The sequence below is a fragment of the Polyodon spathula genome, chromosome 13, assembly GCF_017654505.1.
Source record: "Polyodon spathula isolate WHYD16114869_AA chromosome 13, ASM1765450v1, whole genome shotgun sequence".
In the NCBI taxonomy this organism is placed as follows: domain Eukaryota; kingdom Metazoa; phylum Chordata; class Actinopteri; order Acipenseriformes; family Polyodontidae; genus Polyodon; species Polyodon spathula.
In genome coordinates this window covers 5,489,034-5,501,727 of record NC_054546.1, presented here as the reverse complement: position 1 = coordinate 5,501,727, position 12,694 = coordinate 5,489,034, and the positions used below count along the sequence as shown (strand labels likewise).

Below are 12,694 nucleotides of genomic sequence, written 5' to 3'. Positions count from 1 at the left end.
GAACTGTCATATTATTAATGATGGCTTGTTTTCAAAAAGGCAACCATGGCTAAGTTGAAGATGTTTTTGTTTTGTTTTTTACGCTGGGGAGTATTTAGCTAATGAAGTACAGTTACTCTAGGTTCACCCCATACAAATACAGCACCAAATCGTTGATAAGCCTTTAACCTGTATTCTTCTGCTGGTCCAAAGTCAAGTGGATTTCATTAACTTTAAATTCCCATTTTTATTTCAATTTTTGAAATGGTGGGACATTCCTAGGATGTTCACTTATCCATCCTTAAAAAAAGACACTTTCAATTGGATTTTAAATGTTTTTACCAAGCTGGGAAAGCAATCATTGCTAAATGTTTTTTTTTTTTTTGTCTTTGGTTTTAAGGTAAAACTTTATACAAGAAAATAATTAAAGTTTGGGCCAATGTCTTCATTAGTTTGTCTACTTGATCAACCTATAACTGGATGGAATATTAGGTATCCCTTATACTTCTACTATCAATTAGAATATTCTTTACCTGACTAGAAGCCAAAAATACAGCAATGTCCCCGTCCTCCTTTGTGATGCATTTCATACACCAGTCTCATTGCGGCATAGAAATGGTCCTTGTGGTTGCTATTGCTGTAAACCACCTCTGTTTGGCACTTACTGTCCACCCTTATAAGAGGAGCATTTCCATAATAAGACTTTAGTTTGCTGCACATGTGGGGAGCAGTGATCACAACAACTCTGAGATCAGGCCTCTGGAGCACAATGTCTTTCAGCAGCCCCAGTAGCACATCAGTGGAGACTGGTCCGTGAGCTTGGTCAATGACAATTGACAAAGGAGGGTGGGACAATTAAAGGTAAAGAAATGACTTTTCAAACCTTAATAACTTCACCTTAAGGCTCAGGTCTAAGATAACAACAACAATAATAATAATAATAATAATAATAATAATAATAATAGTATCATTTGTCAAGCCCAGAACCCATTAGTCATATCCTTAACATAAATGACTGTCTTTTCTCAATATTATTATTATTAATAACTTATTATAAATAATAATACAGTATTATTAGTATGATCATCATCTTCATTATTTTTTTTACTATGTTTTGCCTGTGTGTTCTCTTTGCTCACACTCCTTCCCACATCTACTCCTTCAATTTTATTGTCAAGTTCCCATGCTCCCAATATAATTGCCTATTTTTTTGTCAACCCCCATGAAGCCGATATAAATGTTAAAGAGTAGCATATGGGCTGAATGCCCAAGCCGAACACACTGCAGCTGCAGCCCACAAAGGTTAAAAATACCTGAGCTGAAGAGGCAGTTGCGGCCGGCTATCATCAACAGCCTGCAAACTGAAAAGCCTTTTGTTTAGCTCAAACAGAAATTCGGGATTTCTATTTGAGTAACCAGGAAAGCCAGCAGCTGGTTGATGTATTGCAGGATAAGGGGACAGGCTCACCACAGTTAGTCATAATCAGGCTTTCTTGTTAGGAGGATGGTTTGCTTTCATTGGTTTAAAGGGGATATGGAAAACTGTTTCAGTTCCTGTAAATTCAGAACTGCAAGTCTAAAATCTGATTGGTAAATATTTGGCTAATGAGTGGTTCACTCCTCATGACTTGCTGAAACTAGTATTATGGTATCTGAGATCATGCATCTACTGGTAGACAACATCTTGCCGTACTCAGGACACACACTTGACAGCAGTAGTATAATGCTTTCATATTGTTGTTCCAAATAAATACAAAAACCAATGATGATCAGCATTGTTATTCAAGTTTCCAGTCTCTAGCCCTCCAAAAGGCTACAGTAATAAAGTTTAAATGAGTCTGGTTGGGCAGGAACTACTGGCCTTGATGTTCTAGACTATCTGTCAAATTAGCATGAACAGCCAGGACATTAATTTCGCATGTGGCAAAAAAATAAATACAAGTCAAAAAGAAAAGGAGAATACTGTCTTCTGAAAGTAATGCAAACAGTACACAATTACTGTGGATAATTACTATAGTAACAAAATACTTTCTAAATACCACTGACACGTATAGCTATCCATACAGTATTGCTGTGCAGCCTTGAACACACCCACTCAACAGCTTTGTTTATAAAGACCTAAATTATGAGAGGTATTCCATAACAGAAAAAATGGTTTGTGCTACTTTAAGAACAGTGCTTAAAGGCTACTCTTGTCTTGTGTATAGCTTCTTACCTTCTGATCAGATATGCATGTGTATGTGGACCTTTATTGTCCTAAAGTAAACAAATACAAAATGTAATGTTTATTTTATTAGGGCAGGCCATTAAACAGAACAAAAAAACATGTCTATTATCAAATTCCAGCAGTTCCTGTCTTATCATACAAACGGAATACATGCTGGGAAGATTTCTAGCCTGTTCCGGCATACCAGTTAGTACTGACCTCTAGTGGTACTGAGATGGTAAATCGTCACTGAATCACTGGGATCCTTTAAGATCCAACTTAAGTTTTGAGATTGATTTGCTACTATGAACTAGATGAACATAGATGGACCGAATGGCCTCCTTTTATTTGTACATTTTCTTATGTTTAGGTAAGAAAAAAAAAAACAGACAATAAAAGATGACCTAAGTAGGACCTATTTTAATCTGGATCAACAGCATTGTATAACTGTAGTTTTATTGTTGCTTAATTCTTTAAAGGAGTGACCCCAATCTTGAAAAAAGGTCCTCCTGCTGTTGGTAAAGTAAGTCATCACAGTATTGAATTGTACTGGGATGAAATACACACACTGCAAAGAAAAGGACGTCCTGAACGGTGGCCTCACTTTTCAATCAAGGAAGAGGACTCAAGACACACACTTATGGGACCATTTGCACGTCAGTATAATAACGTGTCTATGTTTCAGTTTATAATACAGTACAATATTATTAAGGCTGGGAAAGGTAACATTGTTTTTGTTCACTTTCAATTCATTTAAATGGTATATGTGTTTAAATAATCTATAGCATTTTTACAAATGTTTACTGACAATACACAATTGAGACTCTATGAGTTCTTCATAAATGTATTTTAAAATGTATGCACAATTAGAACTGTGCAAGACAGAAACAGCAAGTAGCACTCAAATACACATTAAAGGGTTCAACCAAATCAAAATGTGTTACAAAATCAGGAATACTAAAAGTTATAGTTATGCACAAAAGTGACACCTTAATATATATATATATATATATATATATATATATATATATATATATATATATATATATATATTACTTTATATTATATAGTACTTGGATATTTCTCAGACTTTCATTGTTGCCTTTGAATCATGCTCATTAAGCAGCTAAAGTACCTTGCTCTTAATGTGCCTTTCTGTTTGTGGAAGTTACCAATTTGGAGGATAATGTTTTGGCTTCCTTACAGAAAATATGAACTCAAGGGAAAAGACAAATGTGCACAAGTCAGATTTTTTTACAGTAACCATGTTTTTGTAGTGACTTGAAAAATCAACAGCTGTTCAAGGAACACATGGCATTGTTACTAAACAGGATACACTTTGTTTGTTTACACTAGGGGAGCCAATGAGTGGTAAGCACCTGCACTGTGCTGCGAACATAAACGATGAAGAAGGAGTGCGTCGAGTACTGCAGGCAGGGTGAGGAGAGGCTTTCCGGACAGTTCACTCTTCCAACAACTCTGATACAAACTTGAGTTGTAAAGAACCTAGTCTGATTCTTTAGTGTTCTTCAAGATGAGATTAAGAAATTGCTTATAGAACCTGGCCAGGCCACATTTGTGACCATTAAGATCTGATCAGCTCATTAAGAATGGATATACTGTTTGAAAATGTGTATCCTGAGATGCTGGTTCAGGATTTTTCCATGACCACACCTATGGATCAGGTAAGGACTGCATGTTGTTACTTCAAGGAATGGCAGACATCCAAGAAGACTAAAAAAATAAACACATCGAGACTGTTTACAAGGTCTTCTATTATACATTCTGTTCAGCTGTTTGGTTCTGGTTTTGTAAAATTAACAGGTGCTTTGAGAGTAAGCCCTTTGTGTGTTGTGAGAAGCAGGTTTCTCAGAGCATTGTAATGGAACAGAATTGTGACAATTTACCTGTGTAACTTCTTGAATTCGACTGTGGTTGATACAGCTACTGTCTTCTCAGTCTGTTGTCTCTTTTTAACTGCACATAATCAGTTCTGAGACATTTGCCATTCCTTCAAGAATTACAGTTTGGGACAGATGCCCCTTTTAATGAAAACTGCTTTATCTGCCTGATTTTCCTCATGGTAATGCAGTTCAGAAATAACTTTACTTTGCCTTCCTTATTTTAAAGAAATTCAAGGTTGATGTTTCTGATAAACTGAGCTTTACTCCTCTAATGGTGGCAGCTCAGAAAGGCTTTACCAGATATTTTTGAAGTCTTTATCTTCTTTCCATGGAATGAAAACACTTGAATTTCTCTAGTTGCACATAAAAGTCTTGAAAGAAAACTTGTAACTTGACTATGTAATCTTGTCTTTCCTTGGGTTACAGCTTAATGTTGACTTGATTTGCTGGACACCATGTTGTTGTTAAATATTTCTGAAAATTTTGAGCTTCTTGGGAAAGCCGTGACAAGGGCAGTTCAACAGCTATGCACTGGGCCGCCGATGGAGGTCATCTAAGTGTTATCGATTATATGTTACATGATGGCTGCAAGGTATGGGATTCATTAGTTCAGTTGCTTATACATCTTCTAACAAATGGAATGAGTTAAATGTTAATTGATTTATACAGCATTTATCTAAACAGTATTATGTTCTCAAAACGAACCACTTCTGTTTATAGATAACTGTTTCTAAATGCAATGTCTGATCATATTTTTTAGTAGTGATGCACATATCTGTGGATCTTATCAGATTGATGTCAAGGATAACATTTCCCTCTGGACTCCACTGATGAGGGTCTCTGCAGTAACTGGGAATGCAGATGTGGCCTCTCTTTTGGTTAAGGCTGGAGCAGATGTGAATAGGTGGGATAAAAATGGAAAGACCCCCCCTTAATGGTATATGCTAATATTTTGTCTTATACATTTAAAGAGCCCCAATGTGTCTAAATATCTGTCTGGAGCAGATGTGAATAGGTGGGATAAAAATGGAAAGACCCCCCTTAATGGTATATGCTAATATTTTGTCTTATACATTTAAAGAGCCCCAATGTGTCTAAATATCTGTCTATATTTATATCTGATCTTTGAAGTAAAGCAAATAGATAGGGCGGGTATAGGTTAAGCTTTGTCTGCAGAGGCTTTTTTTGGAGCTAGAGGCTACACATTTATAGAAATGGTTATAAATCTCAGTACTCTCACCAGTAACTAGTGTGCTTTTTATGACAGTACGGTGTTGCCAAAGCAAGCATATCAGATAAGCAGTTTCTTTTGACTTGTACTTAACAGTATTGACTGTCTACCAGTTGTCCTGGATTGTCTCAGGATGCATATTTAAATGTACTTGTAAGACATCTTTTTTTTACTCTTTAAAGCCTAATCAGACAGTGCAGTCATGCTGAAACTTAATTAAAGGTTTTGCATACAGACTTTACATTAAGATACTCTTCCAGGTGGAACTGGTGGTTTAAGGTGCTTTAAAAGCAGCATTTATATTTAATTTCCAGGTAGCTGTACTGAATAACCATCAGGAGTTAGTCCAGTTGTTGTCTGAGAAGGGAGCAGATTATGACGTACACAAGAAGATCAAGAATAATACTGGACACCTACCTATCCTTTAATTAATGATGTGAAAAACAAATTTGTAAAAAATTGAACTTTTTGCCATGGTATCAGAAACATGCAGCATTAGAGAAGGCTGAAACAAACTATTTACCAGAGAATTAGGCTAGGTGCTAAGAGTTGCATGTCTTTGCTATTTGGCATTTTTATGTTCCCCTTATTTTCCAGTATGGAGCTGGTGTGTTGGACATGGCTAAAGCTTTAAATTCTTTTTTTTTTTTTTTTTTTTTTTTTTTCTAAATCCATATATTTGATTAACCAAAAGAGGCATTTTTTATTCCTTTTAAAAATTTGGTTTCCTTTTTTCTTAGAACATTGCCAACTTCTTAGAAAAGTCACAGGACACATACAAGGATGCTGATCTTTTTGTCTGCAATTAAAATAATTTAGAAGGCTACAGTATTCAAGACATTTATTTAACTGTAAAAGGTTAAACACATCCAAGAAGACACGCAAACATTATTAATTTTGTGTCTGTGTTTTTGTGTACAGTAAAAATGGTTGACATTGTATGATACATTTGCTATGATATATGATCAGCTTTTGAAATATATATTCTTATTATTAACACTTAAAGACCAGAGGAATTCACAACAAACCAAGTGCTTTTCTTGCAGTATTTATTGAATAGTTATTGTACAAGGAAATATTCCCCCCCCCCCCTTTTTTGTAGAGATATTTCCTAAATTGGTTGAACGTGTTCACCAGTAACACCTTGAAATAACAAAAGAAAAAAAAAAAGTATTCCATGGCATTCTTATTATCATATTTACAAGAGAAGTAACATGAATCTATAACCGGTAAGGTAAGCAAAACATTAGTTTGTTAACAAACCAACGTATAGATAGTACTTTAATAAAAAGTGTAACTAGAACAATGCAGTGGTTAAACTAGTCAGTTTCATCTTTGTAAAGCAGTTATATCTGCACCACTTGCTTGGCACAAGACAGAGTTGTAATGACACTTTGCTTTCATTTTTTCATGTTATACGTTAGGTATGATGCTACAGTAATGCGTCTTTAGTCTCAGTTGCAGGAAGCGGCACTCTGCCACAAGTAAAAAAGGTTTTGTGTTGTGATCACTTATCCCAGTGCTTACTAAAGAGAGATCCAGAGTAAGTGACGGCCAGTGAATGGAATACATATCACAGATGATAAAAGCACCTTAAAACTTAAAATACATTTGAAAAAGTTTTTAGATCATTTTTTTTTGTATTGCTGAACTTGCTGATATGCATCTGGAAGGACATCCCAACTGCTTAGCCAAAAAAGGGTTTCATTTCAAACCTGGAGGATACGGGCCGAGCCAATAAATTAACATTTTCTCTTTTTTGTTTCTCTCTCTATGATGTAAAAGCATCATGAGGGACACAATAGCCTCTGCTTACGTTTTAGTGCAAGCATTTTTACTGGTCCTTTGCAGTTAAAATTGGATTGTGTTGACAAAACTAGCTGAAAGTAAAACAATTTAAATAATGACATTTGCTAAACAGATGCATTATTCAGGGTCATCATGTAAACACTTGTATGCTTGTTCCTTTGGGCACTATAAGACTATTGTCATTCTGGTAAATGCTTAATAAGTTTATTGAGAGATGTCTTGTTGAGCAAATTCAATGATGCTATCTTTACAACAGTGGCTCCCCTTGCTGCCTTAGAGGCATGGGTCTTAACTATATTAAAAAGCATCATTTTAAAAGTGACCACTCTCATAAGTAAATCAGTAAGTTTACCTTATTGTTAAAAAGAAATTGACACTTTTTGGAGAGACTAACTTCAAAACCCAATACTATGTATCACCTGTTTAACCTTAATTGTTGTTTTTTTAAATCATAACATTGAAATGCATTATTAAATAATGCCTTTGCACAGATTCAATATGGAAAACAGTCATAAAACTACACTTGATCAGATCCTGGATACAACTGGAGTGAGTCTAGCCAAATGTCTAATTATTACCTAAAAATACATCTGGTTCAAGAAATTAATGTTTGCAGAGCAAAATTCCAGTAGTTAATAGGCTGTCAGCTCATTACCTGTGCATTTTACACTTTACAAATTTATAATTTGCCAAAATGTTTCCACAAACATCTTGCTTCACAGAATATTACACAGCACTTTTTTTTTCCTGTGGTCTTTACAAACATACTGAGGAAAATAAATCAGTTTGCTATGGTGCAAAACATCGGAACGGTTCAAGTTCACTAAAATAGATCACAAAAATGTTACCATCAAAAGTGTCTACCACAGTGCACCGCATTGTAATAAATACTAAACATAAATACATTTGCATGTACCTGAGCAAGGACACACAGCACCTTATTGAGGTGGAGCACCAAAGGTGTTAGCTCAGAGTCTCTTAAAAAAACACATAGAGACACAATGTCTAACATTTATACACATATATACTGAAGTTGATTAACTTAAATCTTAACATAGTGCAAATTGGTGTCTTCAGTTGTTGACGGGATTTGTTTCCACTCCCCGTCACTTCACAGAAACAACATTGTTAGGCTTTGGCACTTTTGGGGGATGTTTGGGTGCAGGCCTGTAAAATCAAAACAATATTGTTTATTTTTACTGGTGACAATTCTACTTGTTTGATTTATGCAGTAGTTGCAGAGGGCTTCTCTGTACTGTTCCAACTTGGAATTACTCTGTCAAAATGGCACAGAACAATCCAATGAAAACAGTTCTCTTTTATTTATTCAAAACGTATTTGTTTTTCTTTGATGGTGCGTACAAATATTATATCAAGACTAAGAAAGACTCTCACATTCGATATTGCCTGTACAGTGGTAAGACGAAAAAGCAAACTGTCAAACTTGAGATATGAAACGCTTGTTTTTAAAAGGCAAAAAATAACGGCTTACACATATATTTGCAACTCTTGAAATGAAGTGTGAAGCTTAGGGTGATATTAACCTGACTGGCTGCATTAACCGAGGCACAGGGTTTGAAGATTCAAGCGGTGTTGATGGCGCTTTGTTCAGTTGGGAACCTCTACCCAGTGGGTCCGCTGGCAGTGGCTTCTGAGGAGGACTGGGCTTCGAGGTTTCCTGTTTAAAACACACAGTTACCGCAGTGTGATCACCTCTAAACTGTAACTGTCCACCAGAGGGTACTCACAGTCTACTATGTAGATAACGAAGAGAATCAGTGCTGGATAGTAGATCACAGCTGTATATACTGTAGTAAATATTTGCCATCAACACCACCTCCCAGGCAGGTTCTTCCTGAAGGCATCAGCGTTATTATGTGTTCTTAATATATCTAAGGAGGCTTAGTTAATGGCTAACAGCTGCTCTACATTGTGGATTTCTGACAGCAAAAGATCGAGTAACTCACATGGCAGACTTGCTCTCCAGCTTATCTAATACAAAGCTTAAATCCCCCCAAATATAGCACTTAAGATAATAATCTGCATACTGTAGACTGTAACTATCAAATTAGGCTAAGCTAATTAGTACAAACTGTATAATAAAGTTCCTAATTACAGACATTGCTCGATCCTCAAGAAACACCCTTTTCAACTAATTGTATTTTCTGAACTAATGATAAGCCATACCAATGCCATAATTGTCTTAAAAAATATTATCACATATATATATATATATATATATATATATATATATATATATATATATATATATATATATATATATATATATATATATATATATATATATATGGAGTGCTGTGTTTATACAACCACCACTGGCCATCCTCATTCAAATTCAATAACTACAGTACAATATTGTTTGAAGTTAAAAGAAAACAAAAACACAAAAATACATGCCATAATTGTCTTAAAAAATATTATCACAATATTATCACATATATATATATATATATTAAATATGCATTCTTATAAATATGCACAATATGTAAATATACTTCTTTGTTGTAAAGTTAAAACATAAGCATTCTTTTGGTGGGGACCATTTTGTGGCTTGGTTATATCCTGGGTGTCTTGGCTGTTATTAGAAAAGTTACTGTTACATATGAAAACCGTATGAGCCTTTAGGGCAGACTGATTCTCATTTCAACCAATATTCTATGTCATGGTATAGTTAAACCAGATGTGGTTACAATGCAGCACCCTATTGCAATTGGACAGCCTTGCAAAAAGCTTCTTTAAATTATTTGCTTCAGGCGGTGCCTTTGGAAAATCCTTCAAAGTTTCCAGACAGAACTGTAGCGATTTGGTTACCATTTTGTCATTTTGTACATGGTGTAAAAGCCTTTGACTTACAAAAAAAGGCTTTAATAGTCTTTAAATTAAACCACAATTAGTCATGGGGCTGTAATAAGTTCTTTGAACTCTATCCCTGGTCTTAATGTTAATTAGTTGGCACAAGTGTATTTATTTAGGCAATAAAGCTGAACCCAGTAGTAACCATACAGTCTTTGTCAAATTACTTGAACTGATGTAACCCTATTGTTTCTGCATTAGTCTTGGTCTACCTGCTGCTTATTTTATGCACTATTTCTATTTAAAGTTTTTCTTTTTTTTTTTCCCCTTAACCATACAAGCCTAATCAGCAACATGCTTCAAAAACCTTAGATCTCGTGAGTAATTAAGCGTGAATGGGCAACAGTTCTTAGGTACAGCATGATGCTTAAAAAAGGATCAGCTAACAAGAGGGTCGAGCACCGTGATTAACAGTGAAGAGCACAGCCAAAAATCAGGCAACCTTTCTCCATCTGTGAATTAACTATTGTTAGTGCAGAGCTGGCAAGGTAGTGGATTTTTAAAATCTTTAAGCAAATTATACTTGTATAACAAGTGTCTACCATTCCCCAAGAATACTCTGTGAACATTCATGGAGTGCTGTGTTTATACAACCACCACTGGCCATCCTCATTCAAATTCAATAACTACAGTACAATATTGTTTGAAGTTAAAAGAAAACAAAAACACAAAAATACACCATTTACAAGAGCTTTATCGCAGCAAAATGCTAACCTGCTCTCAAACTTAGCGGTGCTTTCTTACATCAACCTGTTCCAATGCAAATCATTGGCTCTGTCAGTTAACTCCCCTTAATCTGTCAATGAGCCATCACCCAGTGCCAGCAACTGGAAAACACGCCTCTAATGTGCTACTGAGTGTGCCCACCAAACTGTTGTCCTTGATGGGGGTAACTGGAAGATATACTCTCTCACTGTCTCTTTAACAAAAAAGCTGCATGTTAGCCTAGGTCCACTCCAGGGTGCAATGAGAGTGCCAGGGCAAATATTTAATTTTTTTATTTTGTATTTATTTCACAAAGGGACTGATGTTTATGTAAACAGTATGTAAATATCAAGCTAACACCTGGAATCCCACACACAACACCTCCCTTTACCATAGTAAATGTACATAGTAATTTTGAATTTTTCCTGTAGTTTATTATAGTTTGCCATACCTCTTTGGGCTGTACAATAATATCCTATGCTTTACCATGCTTTCACTGTGCTTGATTACACTATGCTTTTACTATAGGAACATTTTATAAGTTATGTATCAGTTTGAGTCACGATGGGCAAGACAGCAGATTTGAGTCTGACCTGTAGAAACATGCTGTCTCATAGATTTTTTTTTTTTCTGTACCTGTTTTTGTCTGAAGGAGGGGTGGGACAGCAAGCTTCTGGCTGGCAGCCCTTGCTGGAGGGCATCTAAAAAAAAAAGGGTGATGGACAAAACAGACTTCGTTGGGTGGGGTGTCGTCAGCCCCTGGCGTGGAGTCTGCTGCCGCGTGCTCGAACCGGGCACAACTCCCCCCCTAGTGTACTGACAAACACCCGAGAGCACTGATCGTGACCCGCTGGTACTAGGATTGACACGATGCAGCTTCCTCAATCGACTGGCCTGGCCGAGCCATGACGACCCGTCGAAGGAGTACGACACCGCATTCCACCACCCTCCCGTTGATCCGTAAGGCTCTCTGTACTACTCATCCGACGTTCCTTTTATAGGTCGTAGTTGGGCTAGTAATATCAATCGGGGCAATACCAACATCCAGTATGAGCAGGGAGCTGATTAATTATTTGTGCAGTTGTGGCTTCAAATTTGTTAATTTGGATATTAAACCTATATAACACTAACACTAAAAAAAAAAAAAAAAAAAAAAAAAAAAAAAAAACACTACAAATAATAATAATAAGTTCCTTTTAGTATTTGTACATACTCTACCGTTGGGTTGTTTTATAGTTATGGAGGTTATTTTTTTTTCTTGTACAATAACAAATACCGAAACCAAGGTCCCCTAAAACTATAAATACATTGATACCATGTGTAACCCTTTACAACAATCCAACTCAAACAAGGGTGATGCCTCCATTTTGTAATTATTAACAGAAATGAAAAGACTGCTTTCCTAAAATATCTTCAACCCACAAATAATAATTAAAAAAACCTAAAACATATTTGTATGAAATGCAAAGGAAACATTTTCAAAGGTTGAATGTGATTTTTGTTCTATAATTTCACAGTACATGGACTTGCTACAATCCAGCAGACCTGCTACAGCAATCCACCATGTATAATATATAATATAACCGATAGCTCACAACAGCAAACTTGGGAATGGAATTGGCAATCACTCATAGAGTGGTCATGCTCTTAAAGGAAATTAAATAGACACTCTTGAAAGCACAGCAACAATTTTATTCCTTGTTATTGAAAGCATTAAAAAAAAGTAACACAACCTATTTAATTGAAAAAAGAAACATTTCATACAACTACTCCATCTGTAAAGAATCGATCATTTTGAATTGGATTGACTCAGTTCTGTATCACTTGTGTAGTTTTATACCCTACCTTATATATACTTGAATTGTGCGGCTTAGCTGGCAGTCTCCCGGATGGAGAGGTGCTGTAGGCCAGGTTTGTTTGGTTTGGACTCGATGGCCTTGTTGGACCCACAGACCTGAAAAGGGAATTTTGTTATTTAAAATTGAA

At 35.8% G+C, this 12,694-nt stretch overlaps 1 protein-coding gene and 1 long non-coding RNA gene across 2 annotated transcripts in view; both read right to left on the bottom strand.

Moving 5' to 3' along the window:
• Positions 1-6,380: 6,380 nt before the first annotated feature.
• Positions 6,381-11,408, bottom strand: LOC121325124. Its single transcript, XR_005951318.1, has 3 exons — positions 11,345-11,408; positions 8,674-8,807; positions 6,381-8,296 (listed from the first exon to the last, which is right to left on the bottom strand). It is a non-coding gene; the product is annotated as an uncharacterized LOC121325124 (long non-coding RNA).
• A 181-nt stretch (positions 11,409-11,589) lies between these two features.
• LOC121325867 (disintegrin and metalloproteinase domain-containing protein 12-like) overlaps positions 11,590-12,694 on the bottom strand; it is a 64,337-nt gene continuing 63,232 nt past the window's right edge. Inside the window, exons 20-21 of the mRNA XM_041268953.1 lie at positions 12,554-12,662; positions 11,590-11,700 (exon numbers count right to left, since the gene is read on the bottom strand). Coding sequence (XP_041124887.1) covers positions 11,590-11,700; positions 12,554-12,662 — 220 coding nt within the window. The remainder of the gene's footprint in view (positions 11,701-12,553; positions 12,663-12,694) is intronic.